The following is a 23,089-nucleotide window of genomic DNA, read 5'->3' as shown; positions in this document are numbered from 1 at the left end:
TCCCATTACAAATCTTTCCTTGATCATTTCTTAATTGCATTATCTCTTTCATTTCTCTCTCTTTTTTCAGTTTATATGCCAACCATCTGCCTGGTTTATTTGCATTTTCAAAGAAATTCTGCTTAGCACTCCTAATTTTTTGAGCTAACTCTTCTTTTTCCATCAACCCCATTTTTTTGTTTAACTGTTTCCATTTAATTTTTGATATCATTTTTGTGTGGATATCTTTGTAAGTCCTTCTCAAGTTTCTTGTAGTCTTCCTCTAACATCTGTTGCATTCGTCTTTTTTTTATATTTCTTTTTCTCGTATAATCTATTATCAGTCCTCTGGCATAGGCCTTCATGGTATCCCATAAATTTTGTAGTGAGGTGTCCTCCTTGTTATTTTCTTGGGGGGGAAAAGCCAATTCTTTTTCCATCTTTTGTATAAATTCTTTTTCTTTCAATATTGTTTTATTCAAAGTCCATCTAGATCTTTTCCTTTGTCCTTGCCACTTAATTCATACTGGATTAGGGTCCGCCCAAGTACTTGTTTCAATATTAACTTCTTGTATATTAGAAATTAATTCCATTGACATCCAAATCATATCTATTCTTGACCATGATGAGTATCTATTGGAGTAAAAAGTATATTATCTATTCTTTGCATTTCTTTCTCTCCAAACATCTTTAATGCTTAATTCCTCTACCATTTTGAAGAAGGATTTTGGAAGTATCTTTCTATTTTGTTTGTTAGCTTTCTGTGTTGTATAGTCCAATTTTTTGTCTACTATCCCATTAAAATCTCCCATAAGACATATATTATCATATTCTAGTTCTATAATTTTCTTATGCAGTTTTTTGTTAAATTCTTCTTGTTTTCCATTGGGAGCATATAGTGCTACTAAAAGTATCTTTACATTGTTGTCAATTATTTCCACAATTAATATTCTTCCTTCTTCATTTGTAAAAATTAATTCAGTTTTAATTGTGTTCTTGATGTATAGAGCAACTCCCACTTCCTTTTTTTGTTGTGCCAATGAAGTATATAAATTCCCAATTTTAGGATGTTTCAATACCTGGACATGTTGTTTTTTTATGTGAACTTCATGCAAGCAGATTATGCCTAATTTTTAATTTTTCTAATCTGAAATATTTTCCTCCTTTTGGTGGGCAAATTCAATCCATTTATATTCATTGTAATCAATTTCTTTTCTTCATTATTTATACTTTATATGTGGGGTTTATAGCTCTTGTAGATCTTTGCTCCCTTGCTTCTTTGAACTCCACCCTTTAACCTACTCCTCCTCCTTCACATGTCATTTTTTCTTGCATTACTTTGTTTCTTGCTTCAGCCATCTCCTCTTGAATTTTGACTGTTTCCTCCTCTCATAGTTTCTCATCTTCTTTTCCTCTGAAATATTCTCCATAAAATAATTCTGCTTTCTCTATGGAGTCTAATCTATGTGTTTGCACTTACCAAGTAAATTTTTGTCAGGAATTGATATTCTCTTCTGATTTCTCTCACTTTTCTTGAAACTTGTTTTAGGACCATAATCTCCTCACTTTTATATTTCAATGGTTCATCTCTTGCACCTTCTAATATTTGTGTTTTAATTGCTTTCTTAGTAAATCTTACATGGACTTCTCTAGGTAGTTTATTTCTCATTGCATATCTTGTAAAGACTCAGTACACCTCATCTATTCCATCCATCTTTTTCTCTTTGGATCTTCAAGGCATCTGCCAGTATTTCTATCATTATTTCAGCAAGGTTTTCTCCCTTTTCTTCTTCTGTGTTTTGAAATCTGAGATAAAAATTTGCCCTATCCATCTCCCAGCCCACATCCCATTTCCTTTATCGTGTTCAACAACTGTCAATCTGCTGTCAATTTTGCCAATTTTCTTTTCTGACTGGTCACTTTTTTCTTCTATTTTTTTGAAATCTTTCCTCATTCTTCATCATCATTTGATGCATATTCCCTACTTTCTCATCTGTTTTCTCTGTTCTATCTTGTATTCTTTGTGCTGCTTGCATTATCATTTGTAGTGTGACCTCCTTCTCTTTTTCCTTCTCTCTCTCTTTCACCTGTTATAACATCATGTGTATTGATCACTGGCCACTAAGTGAGGAAGAGGAGGTGGGTATCAATGACCCTGTGACAGTTGCCTACCTTATTTCAGGTTAAGTACAACTCTAGTCAGCAAAAAAAGAAAAAAAAGAAAAAACAGCTTTCAACAACAATATGCAATCTTCAGGTTCTTCTTTTCCTTAATCCAATTAAAAAGGGAAAAATATAAAAAAATAAAAAGTAAAAATAAAAATTATCTAAGAGAAAAAGATCAAGTCCATAGAGGAACCAAAAAAAAAACAAGAAAATGAATACAAAAGTAATCCAACAGTGATATTAAAAAGGGAATTAAAAAAACCCAAGGTAAAGTAGAAAGAAAAAAAATTATATTCCAGCAATAAAGTCAAGGCCTAATTGAAAAAGAAAACAAAAAAGAAAACCAGAAGGATCAGGCCAGGTGCAGCTATCAGCAGCAAATGAATTTTTTTTTCAGTTTGAATGTTTCATCACAAAGCAAACCACTGCCATCATACAATGTCCAAGGCTCACTATCAAATTTTAAACCAGTTTCAGCAAGGCAAAATTCAAGGTCACCATAAACTCTTCCCTTTAAACTCCAGGCTCCAGTAGTTGAGATTATTTTACAAGAGGAACACCTGCATCAGTGCTCAGCTGTTTATCTTCTCAAAGTGTAAATAGTCTGGCTGGAAAGTTTCCCTCAAAGTTCATTCCTTTATTTCCATTAATAATTTTTTTTATTTTATTTTAAGCCTCTAGGCAGCAGTGTTGCTTTATTTTGCTCAACTTTCACTTCTAATTTACAATGTAACCAAAACAAGAAAAAAAAAGTTTAAAGTTCCCTTTTAGAGAGAACAAAGGAAACTAACAAAAAAAAAACCAAGTTCTCTCTTTAAAATAGATGTTAATATTAATTCTTCATTGCTTATTAATTAAAAAGTCCAGTCCAGTTTTAAAAAGAAGTCCTTTTGTATATTGTATAATAAACAAAAAAAGCCAAATTAGTTTGACATCAGGCTCATTTTCACTGGTGTCCCTCTTCTGTCTTCAATATTTTTTCTTTTCCCCCTTACAGTGTTCTCTTTCCCCAAAAAAAGTTAGTTAAATCTCACCCAAAGCTGACACACTTTCTTTCCTCTTCTTCCATTTCGGAGCTGTTTCAACCTTTCAGCAGCTTCAATGGTCACTTCCTCTGCAGCCAGAATGGAGAACTTCTCCTGGATCAATCAGGGACTTTGTGGTGTCTCTGGGATCAGCAGGATGCGCTCTCCTCAACCACTGTCTCTAAGGTTTGGGTCCAAAAGGACCGTCCAGCTGTGGAGATATCAGCGCCGGTCCCAGAGACCCAAGATTGTTCATTGTACCGTTGTGAGGTCAGCCCTGCCCTTCCCCTCTTTCCATTTTTTGTACTTGTCCTTTTTGTCTTTCAGTTTATTAGCGAGATCTTTGTGCAGTTGTGCTGGGTTCTTCTTGGATTTTTTGTTTTTCTTTCTCAGTGATATTGTGCTGGACTGGGCTTGTATGATCATATTTGTCAGAGTTTCCCAGGATTCTTGAGTTGCTTTCCCCTTTTCATCCAAGGAATCTTTCTCAAGTTCTCTCTGGGGTTGTTAAAATCAGCTCTTCTAAAGTCTAGGACTCTGGTATCATTGTGTTCTATTGCTTGTGTTTGCATTATGTTGAATTCTAGTATGACATAGTCACTCTCACCCAACGTTTCTGCAGTTTCAACTCCTTCTATCACTTCTTCTCTGTTTTGAAGAATTAAGTCCAGTATGGTTATCCCTCTAGTTTCCCCCTCTACCTTTTTGACAACAATGTTGTCAGCTAGGCTACTTATTAGGAACTTATTGGAACTTATTTAGGAACTTATTTGATTTCTCACTTGGTGCAGAATTAGTATTCCAATTGATGTCAGGGTAATTGAACCCTCCTGTTACTATTCTAATATGTAACTATTGTTACTATTCTGCAGTCATGCTGTTTTTTTCTTCTGGTTTCTATATTTCTGTTGAGTTCAATATTCCCTTCTTGAAGGTTTGTTTGAATAAAAATGAATGACAAAGCTGACTTTAATAAAGTGTGAATAAGAATTGCAATGGAAAATAAACCAGAGGACTTATCTTCACCTCTACTATCACAAGGTAACAGTTAAAATTATTGGGCAGGTTTAGCAGTTTATAGTAACAGCTTCTTTTCTTACTGTTTTAAAGCTTCTTTTCTTACTGTTTTATCTCCTTATCAAATCCAATATTGTTTTTTTAATCTATTTATAATATAACATGAATTATCTGCAACTCTAAATTGAATTGATCATATTTGCAAATTTTGCAGATTAGTCGTACTCACACAAAAGCACTATCTATTCAATTAGTACTAAGCTTACTTCCTATAGTAACTACACATAGAAAAGAATCTGACAAATCTAAGTACCTCAGTTTTGTGTGAGTACATTTATAATTATAGGGTACAGAATTATAAAGGGATAAAATTAGAAGGAACACTTGGGATATTGAATTTGCCTGCCTACCTGGTACAGTAATACAGTTAACATACCACTGACTAGAATCTTCATGATGTTAAGAAAGAGAAATAAAGATTTGCAAAACTATGCAATCTACGCATTTAATCTTAGATCCATCCATAGATTTAGAAGATAACAGGTTATGAACAAAACATACAAGGCTCCTGTTGATAATTACAATAGGTTTGTTGCTTCTTCTGGTGATCTTGTTTATTGTTGTCTTTAAAGACAGATGCACACTGTACACCATTTATTCATTCTATTAATTTATTCATTTTAAATAAATGAATGGGGAATGAGGAATGGAAAGGGAGAAGTAATTCAAGGAAAAATTAATCTGGGGCTGGTGTTCAGTGACAGAGGAAGAAAAAAAGATATTTCTGAGAAATTTTACTCTTTGACATTCATGTCTCTCTAGGAAAGCAGAACATGCTTGAAAATAGTAACCTATGATTTAGGGCTCAGACCTCCCTTTTGGATTTTCTTGAGTTCTTCAAGAAACTACTTCACTTCCATTTTTATTTCTGTGTAATAAATGTCTTCTTGTGGTTAACCATCCAAAACAAATTACTTCAGTTCTCCAGATGAGCTGTTCAGAGCATCCATTGATTGAGAGATGCTTCTGTCGCTCGTCTGATAGGCTGGGCTTTAATTGTGAGGATGCTCCTCCTCCTCCATGGGACTCCTCCCTAGCATCCCCAGTTTTTGCTTAGCCTTCATGGATATAGGCAGCTTTTTCTCCTTTCCCTTGGCCGGAATAGCAAAGACTTCAAAAAGAGAAAACAAAAAGGTTTGCTTTTAAGCTCTAAAAAATTCTTTAAGGCTCTTTGTATCAATGAGCCAAGCAGCTCCCTACGGCATATAACATCAACCCGGGGGAGCTCTCTGTAGCATTGGGGAGTGATCTCCTTGCCCACAGGGTGATCGGAGGCAATAACACATCAGCCATTTGGCTAACAACCCACATTTCTTAGCCCATGCCATTGCGATCTTTTCAAGCCGAGCCGCTGCGATTGCCACCAACTGCGTTTGATGGGTGCGGCTCCATTTTAAAAGGGTCCAAGGCTTCTCTCTCCCCCCTGGGAACACTGTCTGGAGTAGGGGCATCAGCGCCCGTCTGCCCCACTGCACCTTTTTATTCAGGGGGAATTCTGCAGCATCAGCTCCCCACAAAGCGTGGAATTGCTGCTGAGCCAACTTTACTCATTTTGTGCCAAAAGATATAATGGCCGGCACCATTACAGACTCACTAACCATGTGGTTGTGATCTGCATCTTATTTCTTCAACTGAGAGAAGCTTCCCTTCCCCCAAGCAGGGGCCTCCCTCTTGGAACCCAGGGGAAATCACCCTGATATAATTATTCTATTTTGGACCTTTACTCATTAAGGAGGAAACTGTTGGCTTTGTCCTCACAGAATTAAGCAGCAGCACAACAGTGAACACCAAGGCCTGTGTCTGCCCGTGCAGGAAGCTGTTGCAGACCTACAACTTATTTCAACAATTCCTCCTTTCTAGGCCTGTGAGGTGTTCCAAAATTTGGCTAATTTGGAATTATTATGATGATGAAGAAGAAGAAGAAGAAGAAGAAGAAGAAGAAGAAGAAGAAGAAGAAGAAGAAGAAGAAGAAGAAGAAGAAGAAGAAGAAGAAGAAGAAGAAGAAGAAGAAGAAGAAGAAGAAGAAGAAGAAGAATATTCCTACATAAGATTATACAAAACTGGGAGAGCATTGTCCATTCCTGGTGCAAGCCCCTGGGCATGCCAACCACCCAATGTCTCAGCCTCATTGACAGTAAAAACTAATAAGCGGTCACAATGGCAAGCGGCAGTAGCTCCAGAGCCACAACCTCAAGAGCCATGTCAAATTCTCAAAACAAATTGAAGCATTCTAAGGGTATCTCCAAAGCAGCAGAAAAAAACACCAACAGGCGCCAGAAGGCACTAGAAAAGCACATGAAGAAGTACATGCGGGAGGCTGAAGAAAATTCTCAAACTTCATCACCCACCAGGCCCATTTAGGCTCCAAGTCCCCCTCTGCAACCACCCCTTGATCTGTCTGTGTCATCCAGATGCAGTGCAGTTGCACAAGTTCAAGGTAGCCCATCTAGATCAGTACCAGTGGCACAAAGGTCCCCTGAGGCTACATTTACTCCAACTGTGGCCGGACTCTGTCAAGATGATGACTTACCAGAAGAGATCTCCACAAAGATGAGAGCGTGGATGGAATTAACATATGCCAAGGTATCGCTCTGGGGGTGCAGCAGACTGTTCTGGCCAGCAACAGATCACTCCTTCCAATTGGGATTCCCTATCAGTCCGGTCACTAAGCAGGACAGAACATCTTTACCCTCAGGTATCTCTCCAACAGGAGATTTCTGTAGTTCCAGATATACCCTCGCAGGGTTTACAGAAGGAGCAACGGCATATTGATCAGGTGGAGCTGAACAACTCAGAGTTCTCCTGCTCAAATTCTCAAATTCTCATTAGATTGCCTCATTTTTTTCTAGTTAGCTTCTCATTGGCTCACAATAAAAGGTGACAGTTGCTGCTACATCTTGACACCTAAAACAATGCCAGCATCATTTTGTTTATAAGAATTCCATTGCATTATCTGTTGAGAGGCCATTTACCCTCGCAAGGTTCTCTCCGTGAGGGTCCAGGGGACATTTACGCTGATTGCTGACTTCTTTCTGAGGTTGGATATTGGGTTTCCTTTTAAGTGGCAGCCTCACAGAAAATAGCAGCACAGGAACAGCAAGCTCCAAGTCCTGTGTCCACCTGTGCAGGAAGCTGTTGAGGGCCAGTGACTGCAGGATCACTCAATTGTGCAGGCCCTGAAAGGTGTTGTCTGTTGGCTTCACAATTTGATTCCAATATTCAGCCATCTAATTATAAGTTTGGTAACAGCACAATAATTTTATGTTTAGTAGCAGATTATAATTAAAATATTATCAATAAAAACATAATAATAATAATAATAATAATAATAATAATAATAATAACAACAACAATAATAATAATAATAATAATAATAATAATAATAATAAATTGAATTTACCAAAAAAAGTGGGGGGATAAATATCAAGAGGATTCCCTGCCTCTGTTTAGAGCAGGCCCCTGGACTAGCCAACAGTCCATAAATATTGCATACACACATACACACACACACACACACACATATATATATATATATATATATATATATATATATATATATATATATATATATATATATATATATATATATATATGGTTGTTCGGGTTTTCTCCGCGTAAGATTCGAAGTATCTAGGCAACGTTTCGATGAAGTCTCATTCATCATCTTCAGGCTTCTGTCTCCGGCTCACAGAGCCGGAGACAGAAGCCTGAAGATGATGAATGAGACTTCATCGAAACGCTGCCTAGATACTCAATCTACGCTGAGAAAACCCGAACAACCAAAGATCCACATACAAATACCATGAGAACCTCAGAAAAAAAAATATATATATAAGTTTTCGCGGTACTTACACGTATGGCATTCGGCTTTGCTCGGGTATTTTCCCACATCATAGTAGTTGTACTTTTAAAGTTGTAGCGACGTTTCAGCAGAATCTCATCTGCCATCATCAGGCTACTACAGAATGTATGTATGTATGTATGTGTGTGTGTGTGTGTGTGTGTGTGTGTATGTATGTGTGTGTATGTGTATATATATATATATATATATATATATATATATATATATATATATATATCTTAAGTTTTCACGGGTACTTACATGTATGGTATTCAGCTTTGTTCGGGTATTTTCCCACGTCATTATAGTTGTGCTTTTAAAGTTGCAGCAACATTTCGGCAGAATCTCATCTGCCATCATCAGGCTTCTGTATTGTGTTCCTCTGTGAGTCAAACTTTTACAGTTGTTTCAGTTTTAAATTTGGGGCTAGCCTACTGCTGTGCCAGAATGGTTTTTTCTTCATCCTGATTGGTTGGGAGTCTTGGTCTGTGTTTATTGGTCTTGGAGTTAGCTGTGTTCTGCTAGATTGGTGTTTCTAATATCTTCTGTCTGTTTTGTGGCTTTTTTGTGTCTTGATTGGCTGGCAACATTGTGTTCCTGCATTGGAGGCTATCATTTGTTAGGAAGCTAGGTTTCATCTGGGTGCCTGGTTGGGGTGTGTTTGAGCTGGAGGTATCAGGGGGATCTGTTAGTGCCTACATGTTTGCCTGGCTAGTGGTGTGGAGATTTTTTTGTTTGTGAGTGCAGTCTTCCAAATAATTGACAGTCTGGTGGAATCATCTCTTCTATTCATGCTTTCAGGTCTTTTTTCAATCTCTGTGGCTTCTCTGATAATTCTGTGGCTGGGGTTTTCTATAGTGGCTAGGGTTTGGGTGCCATTTAAGTTGATGCTATGACCTGTGGCTTTCATGTGTTGGACTAGTGAGGAAGTGTGTTCCAGCTTTTTGACTGCATTTTTGTGTTCATCCAGGCTGTACTTATTCTTCTATTGGTCTGTTCAATGTATGTGGCCGTGCATGATGCACAGGGGACTTCATATATGCCTTGGTTTTCCAGGTCAATTTTATCTTTGGGATCACCACTGTCACCAGTCATTGAAAACCTGTTCATGGAAGAATTCGAATCCAGAGCCCTGGCTAATGCCACCCACAAACCCAAACTATGGTTAAGATACATCGATGACACATTCGTGATTTGGCCCCATGGACAAGAAAACCTAAACAATTTCCTAACACACCTAAACAGCACACACCCCAAAATCAAGTTCACCATGGAAACGGAAACAAACAAACAACTACCATTCCTAGATGTACTAATCTACAAAAAAACAGACGGCACACTAGGACACACCATATACCAGAAGAAAACACACACCAACCGCTGCCTCAATGCCCAATCCCACCACCACCCAGCACAGATAAACTCTGTGGCCAAAACATTAATTGCTAGAACCAAACGCCTGGCAGACAAGACACACATAAAGACTGAACTATGCACCCTGACTAAAGTACTGACAGCCAACGGCTTCCACAAAAGCAAAATCACCGGCTTGATCCACAAAAACACACTGAGACATAATGGAGACCTAGAAGATGAACAGACCTATGGAACAGCTGTCCTGCCCTACATAAGAGGTATTACAGACAAAATCAGTAAGATACTACACAGGCATCACATCAAGACTGCCTTCCAAACAGACAGAAAAATAGCAGCCATCCTTAGAAACCCCAAAGATAGATAGATAGATAGATAGATAGATAGATAGATAGATAGATAGATAGATAGACAGATAGATACACACACACATATATATTGCTTCGTGGGCTTTAGGTCAGAGGGCAAGCAAAAATAACCCATCACAAATTTGTCAAAACATCCTAGGGAGACCTCTAAGGCTGCAGAAAAGGATGCCAAGAGATGCCAAAAGGTGTTAGATAAGCATATTAAAAAAAATGCATGAGGGAGGTTGAACAGAAGTCTCAGTCCTCTTCCCCAGCCAAGCTGGTCCCAGTTCCAGACACCTTGCCACCTCTCAATGCCATCCAGGAGAGCCTGAGGTGGACTGGTTCAACCCATGCCTTCAGCATCACTACCAGCCAGCCAGACAGCTGAGGGACTACACCAGGATACCTCCTCCCAGAGGATATCTCTGACAAAATGAAGGCCTGGATGGAGATGGCGATTTGATGGGGCATCGCAGCCAAGGTACAGCAGACGTTGATGGCTAAGCAGCCTCCATACTCTGACTTTGATTCTCACTTGATTCAGTCACTATGCAGAACGGGCCTTCATTACCAGCAGGTACCTCCTTCAGAGGAGTGTTATATAATCCAAAATACACATTCACACGAGGTTCAGGATGAGGGAGAACTAGAGGACCAGATGGAAAAGGTTGAGGAAGGGTCTACTCATGGCAGTGACCAAAACCTGTCAGAGGTGGATCCCCTAAAAAGGGGCATGTCAGACGTTGAAGGCATTAAGCCAGACCAACTGACCTTTATGGCTCTGTTTCTCCCTCAACCTTTCAGATCTCTGTTGTTCAAGGTAAAAACTACTGCCCTCCTTGATATTCCATCCCCCTTGGCCCAACAATCTTTACTGCAAGGGGAATCAGACAATTTGATCTTCTCCCAACCAATAATGGAAGAGGAAGTCATATCTGTCCCACAGATGTTCTCGGACCTTGTCCAGAAACAAGGGGCCTCTTCAGTGGCATATGCCCCTCTTACAGGATATGATAGAAAGTTTTTAATTTAGCTTCTGATTTCTCTAAATTTCTCAATACCACAGTAGTAGATGAACCAGTGGTGGCATTGGCATCCTCCAATTCCAACTGAAGCAGAGGAGGCTCTCAAGCCAGAAGATAAAAAGGGCCAAGTTGTCTCTATGTAGGGCACATCAAAAGATGTGTGGGCCATAAGAGTTGCAACTGCCGCATCCTTTTTCATTAGATTGTCTCTCAGATGACTCCAGCCTCTGAGGGAGATCGTCCCAAATTCCAATATCAGGGCGCATAAGGACATCACCAAGCTAATAGCGGATGCAGAATTCTCTGTGGACGCTACATTCAATTCTGTCAAATTATTTGCTCGAGCCGTGGCATCTCAGGTTAAAAGTTCATCGATTGCTATGGCTCAGACATTGGCAAGCAGATATCAAACACAAATGGAAGCTTGCTTCCTCCCCAATATCAGGAGATAAATTGTTTGGCACTGCCCTTGACCCACCTCTGATAGAGACAAGAAGCAAGAAAAAGAGCCTTCCCTCTCTTTTTCGTAGATCAGAAAATAGACCTTCCCAGACGTTTTGGAGGGGTTCCTTCGTACCCTCTACCAGGGACATTTCTCTCCAGATTTCAGAGAGCATCTGGATAAAAGAATAACCAACAGTCAGATAGTTCCAATCTTGGAGATAGATACTGAAGGGAAGGGCAGACCAAAAGAACCTTTCAAGGGACAGGAAACAGAGGTGTCCGACACACAAAATAGGTCTCATGACTGTGCCCCTATTGGTGGAAGGCTAAGGCCTTTCACAGACAGATGGGATTCCTCTACCACTGATTCCTGGGTTAGAGATACCAGAGGATTCAGCCTGGCTATAGAATTTCAATCCACTCCCCAGAACTTTTTCATGGCATGCCCTCTCTCCAGGGATCCTGTTAAAAGGAGCCTGATGGAGACAGCTATTAATCATTTATTGGAGATCTAAGCAACCTGGACCTGTGGCACTGGATCAGCAAGGGCAAGGCTTTTATTCGCTATTTTTTCTAGTCCTAAAAAAGAGGGAGAATGGAGGGCAATTTTAGATTTAAAACGACTTAATCATTCCCTAGTTTATAGGAGGCTTAAGATGAGTACACTGCAGTCCATCCTTCTGAGCATAAGAAAGGGTGACTTTCTAACCTCTATTGACTTAATGAGGCCTATATCCACATTCCAATTAGACCCTCACATAGCAAATTTCTTAGATTTTGTTATAATAATCAACATTTTGAATACGTTGCCCTGCCCTTCGGGTTATCATATGCCTGAGGACCTTTACGAAGGTTCTGGCAACTCTGGCCACCCATCTCAGGGGAACACCTGTTAGACTGCAGTGTTACTTAGATGACATCTTGTTATTATCATCTTCATATAAACAGGCCAAAGGGGAGCCCATAGCATCGGTCATCACCTGGAGAGGCTTGCGGTCCATTTCTCATCGCCCATACGCAGCTTCTTGCGCGGGGCTACAAACTTACAGCCTCCTGTAGTGTATCGATATCCTACGAGGGACTTCAACAAGGTCCTTACTGCACTCACAAAAACTCTTTTTGAGCCCCTGAAGACCATGAATCTCCATTTTCTAATGTACAAGGTGGTTTTCTTGGTTGCAATAACATCGGCCAGATGAATCTCAGAACCAGCCACCTTGTAAGTTAGAGAGGAGCTCTGTATTTTTCATACAGACAGAATGGTCCTTAGTCCAGATCCAACGTTCACCCCATAGATAAATTCGGTTTTCCACAGACCACAGGAACTGTTACTTCCTAACATTTGTCCAAGGCTGACACAGACTCTGGTAGGCCAATGGCACAGACTAGATGTAAGGCGAGCTTTCTGCATATATTTAAACCACACGGTGAGTTTTAGAAAAACAGAGGCTCTCTTTGTTTCCTTTCAACCACCCACCATTGGGTGCAAGGTTTCTTCCTCAACAATCAGTAGGTGGCTGAAAGCACAATTACCAAGTCCTATGAGACACAGTCTCTTCCTTTACCCAGGGGCATTGCTGTTTATTCAAACAGGAGTGCTGCGACATTGGCGGCATGGGCCACAAGTGCCAATAGAGACATTTACAAGGCAGCAATATGGGCCTCAATGTCACCTTTTATTAGACACTATAAGATTGATGTCTTTGCCTCTGCGGAGGCTGGTTTTGGCAGGAGAGTGTTACAAAGGGTCCATAGGGACCAAGAGAGGAATCTGAACCAGACGGAAGCCCTCCCATAGGACACGCCAAGCTTTGGTATTTCCAAATCAATGGATGCTATGAACAGCTCATCTGGAGAAGGGGCGTTGGTACTTACCTGACATGCCCTTTCTCTGTGAGCTGTAAAGAGCATCCATCCCCACCCTTATTTGTCTGGTGGGATGCTATTCTGGCCAAGCATTAGAAAGGGTGAAGGAGAAGAAAGGTTTTCATCACTTTGACTTCACCAAAACTGGGAGGGAGGAGTCCCATGGAGGGAGGAGTCCCATGGAGGAGGAGGGAGTCCTCACAATTAAAGCCCAGCCTATCAGATGAGTGACAGAAACATCTCCCAATCACAGCTCACAGAGAAAGGGCATGTCAGGTAAGTACCAACGCCCCATTTCTTTGGCATTTTCATATTTGAATTCTGACAGTACAGGGAATGTTTATTCTCATTCTAAAATATATGGTCCAAAATCAAACCAACACCAAGAAAAGCCTTCATTTCTCCCCCTTTAGAATTTTAAAAAATCTTTGAAAAATGTTACTCTGCCTGTTTTATAAAGTATTATTTTGATGTGTGAGTAATTCCTAGTATGACATTTGCTTTAGTGTAAATTACTTATCCAATGAACATGCTAATTTCAGGAAGTAAGAAATGAAACAAGAGTTCCTTTTACCTTTCTCCCATAAGTAGTAATTCACTAACAAAGTCATTAGGAAGAATAGAAGTAACTAGTCTCATAAACATTGAGTTGTGTGTTTAAAACTTATTAAAGGTGGGAGATGGAAGGAATTCATAAGGTTTATGGAGAACAATCATAACTTTAAAACAAGTTTAGGCTTTAAAGTTCCTTTCACATTCCAAGGATATTTAAAAAGAACTTGTAACATGAATATATACTCCAAAGGGTCTGTAGTTTGTTGTCTAAGTATAGCTGAAATTGGAATGCAAAAATACAGATCGTACTATATGCAGTCTACTAGTATTTCTTTTGATATTTTTAGAGAAGCTACAGCATGCAAAAAGGAAGGTGGATTACTTTTAAATTAACAGATGGTTTCATTGTCCAAAATGCCTTTCTGGGTCCTTCCACATTTCCACTATTTTGCAGTTCTCTGGGGGATTGGTTTCTACAGACAATGAAAAGATTGGATATGGCAGTACTTTATTTTTTTCATCCGGTACTACAGTTTTATTTTTCAGACAAGAGGCAAAGGGCAAATGGGCACTTGAATCTACATCAAGTTATATTCTTAGAGTTGTAACTTTTATTGCTATTACCTTAATAGCACGCTTACTTCAGTAAACAAGGAACAGAGTACTTAAATGGATTGTTCTGGGCTTTTCTTCTGCTTTTAATATTGTTGTAAGGTATTTATAGAAGGGAATTTTATTTATGGCTATATGAATATGAGTATTTATGAATGCATGTTCTAGTTTGGAGATTCACAATCTTTCATGGTGTTTATGAGTCGGAGACACAACTTGACGCTAGCTCTGGACCCAAAGAATGTCATGTCCTCTTGCATAAATGTTTTTTTAAAATGGTACGCAGTATGAAGTTGGCTCATCTGAAAATTGTAAATTCTTATCTGTATGTTTGATTGGCAATACTTTTTGCAAACCTTTCCTGACTATTTCTGTTCTATTATTATAGCCAACCATCAAATATTCTTAGCATTTATCTCATCATTTTCACAAATGCAACTATAATAAATAATAATTTCTTTAAAAAAAAACTATTTATACATTTTTCTTTAACATACATAAATATTCAATAAATAGTGTATTGTCTGGGACAACAACAACAACAACAACAACAACAACAATAATAATAATAATAATAATAATAATAATAATAATAATAATAATAATCCTACTTCTAATTTCTACTTTTATTATCTAACCATTGGTAAAACAAATCCCAAGTTAAGAATACTGTCTTCTTTATCCTTAATCTTTAATGTTAACCTATCATCTCTGCACACTCTAATATTTTTTAAATTATATTTTCATCTGAAGGAGTTTCCTCATTTTCCCAACGTTGTGCAAATACAATTTTTGCTGCCATCAAAACATGTAGTATTAAATATACATTCCCTTTATTATATTTTTCTGGCAGAATACCTAACAAAAATATTTCTGGCTTTAGATTTATATGTTGCTTTATCATTTTTTCTAACTATATATGTATTTTCATCCAATTTTTTTTCCTTCGAGCAGGTCCACCACATATGATAATACAATCCCGGTATCTGGTTACATTTTCAGCATTTGGAATGTTTTTAAACATCCTTGCTAGCCAAATGCCACCTGTAAAACATTTTATACAGGTTTTTCTTATATGTAGTTGCCATTGTCAAATTATAATTTCTATCCCAAAGTTTTTGCCATTTATCTACCATGTTTTCCCAAAACTATGATCCACTCTAAAAAGAAGCCCTATCACGTTTTGAACACATGCGGTAAAATTAAGCCTTAACCCCAGAATTAGCCCTAATTAAATCACGAGCAAGCTGTGGTAAGCAGCCACAGAAGTAGGCCAGCAGCAGGCTCCTGCTGGGCGGGGCTGTCAGTGCCACCACCATGAGGTGAGGCAATAATTAGACCCACCCAAAAAGAAGCCCTTGCCATTTTGGGGTGGGGGGGTCAAAAGAAAATAAGACCCAGTCATATTTTTTGGGAAACATGGTAATTCTATAGTATATCCAAAGTTTTTTGCCCATGCTATCATTGTTTCTTTCACTTGTTCATCTTCCATTTTAAGACTTAATAAATAACTATATATTTTCTTTATTAGCTTTTCATCCACATCTAATAGTATCTGATCAAGTATTGTTGGCTCTTTATAGAAACCATATATGTTTACATCTTTTTCATATCTTTATTGTATTTGCAGGTGTGGCCACCTTCCAAGGTCTACTCCTTGATTTTGCAATTCCTGTTTAGTTTTAAGTTCCACTTTCTCATTTAAAATATCTTTATATGTTATATTTTTTCCCCAAATTTATCACATTTTGATGTCTCAGTGCTTCCATTGTAGAAAGCCAGACTGGTATTTTCATGTAGTTTTTTGCTTTAACTTTTCCCATATTAGGAGTAGAGCATTCCTTACATAATGTCTTTGAAAGTATCTATGTATTTTTATCAAACCACAGAAAAGCATGCCATCCCAATTGAAGATCATGTCCCTCCAACAGTAACTCTCTTCTATTTCTAAGGTTCATCTGTTCTTTCACCCAGGTTAGTGCTGAGGCCTAATAGTAAAGTTCTCAATCCTGCAGACCAAAGCCCCCATTGTTTTTGGATTCTTGCAACATTTTCAGTCTTATTCTTGCTCTTTTCTCTTGCCACATGAATTTCAGAATTATTGCATTTAATTCATCGAAATACCTTTTTCTTTAGCTTTATAGGAATTGTTTGAAACAAATACAATAACTTCAGCAGTATATTCATGTTTATAGTTGCTATTCTTTCTACCATTGATAACTGTAGATTTTTTTCATTTCTCCAAATCCACTTTTATTTGTTGTATTAACCTTTGATTGTTACACATCTAGCTGTTAAGTAAATTCCCAAGTATTTTACTTTTTTAACTACCTGAAGGTTTGTTTTCTTTGTCAATTCAATTTTCTGTTTATCTGTAAGATTCTTAACTAGCATTTTTGTTTTTTATTTATTTATTCTCAGACCTGCCACCTCCATATTCCTCTATTTTTCCCATTAATCTAGAGCCAGTTTCTAGTCGTTCTTCTAATACGAATACCAAGTCATCTGCAAATGCTTTAGTTTGTATTTTTCTTTTTTTAATTTCCAAACCTTTTATTTCTGGATGCTGTCTAATGTTTCTATTTAACACTTTCAGTGTCAATATGAATAGTAATGGGACAGCGGACATCCTTGTCTTGTGCTTTTTTTATATTAAAATTTGCCATCAAGTCCCCATTCACTATCACTTTTGCCAACTGTTTGCAGTATATTGTCTTAATCATCTTTATAAACTTCTCGCCACAGTCCATACACTCTAGTTGTTGCAACATAAATCACCAATTTGCATTATCGAATGCTTTCTGTGCACCTAAAATATTCCAACATATCTAGAATAAATCTTATGTTATTCTTAATTTGTCTTTTAGGTAGGAATCCATTTTGGTCTGAGTGGATAAATTTGTTCAAGAATCTTTTTAATCTTTCTGCTATTATTGATGCAAATATCTTGTAGTCTACATTTAGTAGTGATATAGGCCTGTAATTCTTTATCTTATTAAGTCTGAGTCTTCTTTCAGGCTTTATGTTATATTTGCTTCTATCCACAAACTTGGTATCTTAGCTTTTAACAGAACTTCACTGTAAACCTCTAACATTGACAAAGTTAATGAGTCCTGTAAGTTTGTATAAACTTCTGCAGGTAATCCATCTGGTCCTGGTGTTTTATTATTCTGTTGTCTTTATTGTTATTCTTTCATGTAGCATTGCTTTTATATTTTCAGACATTTTTGGTAATTTAGCTTTTTCTTGTTATTGCTTTATCTTTTCCTCCAAATGTTTTTCTTGATCATATAATTTCCCATAGAACTGCTGAATTATTTTCTTTTTAATCTCATTTTGGTGTTGTAAGTTTCCCCTCTCATCTTGTAATTTATTTATCCATTTCTTTTCTTTCTCCTTTTTCAGCTTGTATGCTAGCCACCTTCCTGATTTACTGACATTTTCAAAAAAGTTTTGTTTTGCTCTTTTAATTTGTTGTGCCAATTCTTCTGTTTCCATTAATATGTTTTGTTATTTCAATTTGGTTTTTTAATTTTCCTTTTTGCGGATCTTTTTGTAGTTCTAACTCAAGTTTTCACCTTTCAGTATCTTTTGCTGTTATCTTTTTTTCTGCTTTTTGTTGCTATATAGGTTATAGTTAATCCCCTAACATATGTTTTGGCTGTGTCCTACAGATTTTGTAATGAAGTCTCTTCTTTTTTATTCTCCTTGAAGATGAATTCCATTTCTTTGACTGTTATTTGTATGAATTCTTTATCTTTTAGTATTGATTGATTCAATGCCCACCTTGGCCTTTTCTTTTGCCCTTTCAAACTAATTTTTATTGGGTTATGGTCAACCCATATATTGGTTTCAATCTTTATCTCCTGCACATTTTTTCTCAATTCCAGTGACATCCATATCATGTAAGTTCTGGACCATGATTTATGCCTATGATTTTTCCCTGGATTTGTTTGTCTCCATATATCCTGGATACAAGTTCCTTACTTTTTTCCCTGATTTGCTATTTCTATAGTCCAGTTTTGTATCTACAATTGCATTAAAATCTCCTACCATACAGATATTTTCATATTCCATATCCATTATCTTCTTATGGAGTTTTTAATAGCATTCTTCTGGTTTATTATGTGGTGCATATATTGCTATCAAGAGCATCCGTCTTTGGTTTATCTCTACCTCCACCATCAGAATTCTTCCTTCTTTATCTATATTTACCAGTTTAGAATTTATTGTTTTCTTAACATATAAAGCTACCCCTCTTTTCTTTTGTTGTGCTAATGAGAAATATAATTTCCCAATTTTCAGACATTCCAATAATTTAATGTGCTGTTTTTTAATATGCATTTCTTGTAAGCAAATTATATCTAATTTTAATTTTTGTAATGGTGTGTAGATTTTCCTTAACAATTTCTATACTGTCTCTATATTTTATCTTTGAAGTGTCAAGAGAAGCACTCAGCTCTATAGTTGACTGCTTATGATCACTATCTGAGCCTTCCCACAGTTGGACAATGGCTATGCACCACATAGTGATTGCTAGAATGTGATATTTAATGGTGTTTTCCATTCATGTGTATTTTCTTTTCTCATTACTGAAGTTTTAATATATGGTGTGAACTCTCTAAGTATGTATGAGTTGTGCACACTTGAACATGTGATTGTGCATGCTTTGTATTTATTCAACTGTTTCTGATTCTAATAAGAGTTCTAGTAACATTTTTAGCTGCACAGTATCATGCTACTTTGTTTATCTGAGAAGTGGATCTCGCAGTTCTCTGGGATGAAGTTGAATGTAGCAAAATGAGGAACTCACTTCCTGAATTCTTCCCATAAAATCTGACATTCAGATGGCAGCAAGCAAATAAAGCAAATGAAGAGGACTATACAATAACATATCAGGAAATGCACTAATCTAGGGCAGAAGTGGTCAATGTGTGGCATTTCATATGTTGCTGAACTATACTTGCAGTTAACTATACTTGCAGGCCTTGGATTATCTAGCCACACGCCATAACAAGTGTTTTTGCTTACTAGTAATAAAATATTGAGTTTCAGCAATGCATTATTACTTGAGCTCAACTGACTAAAAATTTCTTGATTTTAAAAAATTCTGTGGACTGTGGAGCTGTCTGACAACATATAAATGGTTTCTCTTTAAAGGAAACAAAATCATTTGTTTTTGAATATTTGTCAATAAAATACTGAATTCTATTTTAGTTGCTTCAAGTGTGCATATATGTATTCAGTAGAAAAAATAGGCTTAATACATTATTTTTAAAAATGATATATTGCTTTGAAATTATTAATTAGACATTTGGTCATAGGCTGTATTTTGGGACTAATGCTTAAAAACTTTCATATCTGATTTATTTTATAATGTGTATCTTCAAATACATTAAATATATGCAAGAGAAGTGGTATTTATTATGTAAAATTGTTCTATAACATTCATTTAGATATTTATTAATTTTATGTTTGGAATGAGCCCAAAGTTTTCTCCTTTCTTCCCTTCCTCCCTCCACACTAACTTTCTTCTACTGAGCATGTATTATGCTCATAATTTGGCCAAAAATGTTTCTAATACTTAAGAATCCTAAAGTTAACTTTTATGTAATGTAAGATTTATATGATAAAGCATTACTTTATTGTCAGTCCAGAAATAAATTAGTTTTGCCAGTTTGGGTCTAATGTATTTTCTTTATTAATGCTTTTCTCTAGGCCATTCTGCTAACCTAACTTGCCGAGCATTCTTTGGATACAGTGGAGAAGCCAGTCCTTTAATGTATTGGATGAAAGGCGAAAAGTTTATTGAGGATTTGGATGAAAGTCGGGTTTGGGAGAGTGATATTAGGTAAAAAAAAATACATATGTTTTGTCAAGACTAATATCTAGTTTTCTGAAATGAATAAAATAAAATTTAAAAGAAGAATCAACCTTATTAAAATGCACAAAATAATCTGAGCCTTGTTCTTTTGCAGGACAATTATTGAGAATGGCATAGAAAATTGATGTTTTATATATATATGCAATTATTCTAAAACTGCTAGTTTATGATCACCCAGGGCATGGCACAAAGACAACACAGTCAGATAATCAGTATTTTATTAGCTCCAACTTTGCCCCCAATGTCCTAGTTACCTTTTGACTGGAGAAAAACTCTCCCAGAAACAGCCTTTGGCTGCAGAGAATCAAGTCCAAAATGTGGTCAACAAAAACTGTAACTATAAGGCCAATCAAGGCAAAATGAGGTAAATGTCCGGCAATTCCAGACATAAGGGCATGGCAATAATGGTTGGGAAGATGCCAGGAATACAGATAACCAAAGTCAACACAACATAAACTCAAATTTGCTCCCAGCACCTGCCGCACTCAGAATGTATCTCTTTTAAACTCTCTTCACAGCTGTGGCTAATGAAGGGAATCAGTGCCCTTTCCTCCCAGGTAAGCCACACAACACATGTTGCTCTCTTCTCTGCTCCTTCCTGCATTCCCTAGGATGAAGAGGGGGTGGGCCTGGGTCTTTCTTTGAACTTCCTCTCCCTTGCTCTGCCCAGCTAGACTTTGCCCTTCCCCAGTTTCCTCCACAGCCAACAGAACCACACTCCCACTCCCTGTCAGCTGTTTGTCTTCCTCCTCAGATTCAGACTCCAACAAGGGCATGGCATAGTTTTAGTCTACTGTTAAAGCAAGAATGAAGTTTTAGCAACTATAAAAATGCCTAGAAATTTACATGATAAAATACTAACCAAAAATTATGTGATTTCAATATATATATATATATATGCAGGGGTGGGATTCAGTTTTTTAACAACTAGTTCTGTGGGTGTGGCTTAGTTGGTGGGTGTGGCTTGGTGGTCATGTGACTGGTGGTCATGGCCAACTCGACATCATTCATGTCAAGGGGCACTTCTCCTCGCCTGGCCTCTCATGACAGTGGGGATGCTGCAATGGTCATAAGTGTGAAAAATGGTCATAAGTCACTTTTTTCAGTGCCATTGTAACTTTGAATGGTCACTAAATGAACTGTTGTAAGTCAAGGATTACCTGTACAAAAATACAAAAAGCTTCTTTGCTTGCAAAAAGCTGCCCTAAATACCAATCATTAGATTAAAAATACCTGCAAGCCAAAGTTACAAATCAGGCAGGGTGTCAGAGCACCTTGAGGAATTAAAATAGTTAAAATGCAGTGATAACTATCAAGCAGCCAACTCTTGCTCATAAAGTGAAACCCTTTAGCAGAGAGGTCATTTAAGCTCTCCAGATAAAGCACACCCAAGAAAAGCAATCCTTAGATCCATTTGCACCACTTAAAAATACCAGCTGGTCTCACAAGGTATCCTAAGGAAATCAGCCAGATTTAAGGAAAGGTTACATGGCCCCCCGAAAGGCAGTAAAAAAATCAGTGCCAAGCTTGCAACTTGCCTTGGGAAGTTGACCCCAAAAGGACAGTGCCAGATAGTATTAAAGCAATGAAGGAAGACCCCCTCCCTAAATAGAAAAAGAAACCGTGAGGCAAGAAAAAATTCAAACACCATACAAATAATTAAATCACAACAGTAGTTGTTGCTTGTTGAAGCTGAATAAGGAAAATTACCCCATCAATAAACACAAGATTAAACTTCACCAAGCACAGAATTAACCTTCACCAAAAACCAGTTTTAGACCAAAACTCAAAGAGTATGTATGTAAACTCATGTTTGAATGTCAATCCTTCTAGCTAGCCAAGAAGACTTGCTGAATGTCACTCATCTTGGTTCCCTGTCATTAAAAGCTTTGCTTCATTATTCATTTATTTCTTCAAAGTGCTGATTGTCCAGGGAAGTATTTCCTCCCAACAGCAGCGTAAAAATCTTAAAACAATCCTTCCCCTTTAAGAAAGCCAAGCCTCACAAGCTCCAGAGACAGGAAGTCTAGGCTGTCTGCCAAGAATGTAATAAGGGTGGAAAAAAACAAACGGAGATTGCTTCTAACTACAGGTTCCAAACTGCTTAGAAAATTAACAGGGGGTTCTAGAGAACCAGATAGAACCGGTAGAACCCCACCCCTCTATATATGTATATGTACACACACACACACACACACACACACACACACACACACACACATTGAAACTGTATATATTAGAAATTGATTACTTATACAAAATCCTTCTGTGATATTCATTGGGATGTTCCTTAATCTTTGGAAATAATGGTAATTGCTTTTGGTGTTTATATCTGTGGATATGTGTTGTTTTGAAACAAACAAGTATTATGGCAATAAATAATTATATATAATACTGAAATTCTAATGAATTATTACTCCTAAATTACTCAAAGAAATGCATTCATCTTCTGTGAATGTTAACATCTGTTACTTAAGCTTTAAAATGGAATAATCTAGAAATAAATTTTATTTTTGAAAAATAGAATATATTTCACCTTAATTGCAAAAACTATATAGTAAAGTTATTTAGTATTTAAATAATCATTTTCACAAAACTATTTGGTTTTATTTTTTTATCTTAAAAGGGGTTTTCAAAGATAGTTATGGAACAAGAACAACTGCTGATATTTTAACAAAAAGTCAAAAACAATGTTTATAAACATCAATGTACTTGCAGATCTCATTAGCATCTACAAATGTGTACAAATATATATTGATAGTAAAGTAAACTAGTGGTTAAATTATATCAACCCTACTTCTTTTTTTTTTTTTTAGTAAAGATCATATTAAGATTCCTTCCATTCCTTCCAAAAACATTATTTTTCAACAATTTCAACAACATATTTTTAT

General features: G+C 37.0%; 1 protein-coding gene across 1 annotated transcript in view; it reads left to right on the top strand.

Moving 5' to 3' along the window:
* The window catches only part of IL1RAPL1 (interleukin 1 receptor accessory protein like 1), a 1,645,997-nt gene that overhangs the window by 1,553,595 nt on the left and 69,313 nt on the right, over nt 1-23,089 (top strand). Inside the window, exon 7 of the mRNA XM_087938178.1 lies at nt 20,033-20,165. Within this exon, the coding sequence (XP_087794304.1) occupies nt 20,033-20,165 (133 nt within the window). The remainder of the gene's footprint in view (nt 1-20,032; nt 20,166-23,089) is intronic.

This window comes from Pseudonaja textilis, chromosome 8 (genome assembly GCF_049901715.1).
Source record: "Pseudonaja textilis isolate UNSWEBS1 chromosome 8, rPseTex1.2, whole genome shotgun sequence".
Lineage (NCBI taxonomy): Eukaryota > Metazoa > Chordata > Lepidosauria > Squamata > Elapidae > Pseudonaja > Pseudonaja textilis.
Note: the sequence above shows the minus strand (reverse complement) of the source record. Positions and strands in the feature narration are given on the sequence as shown.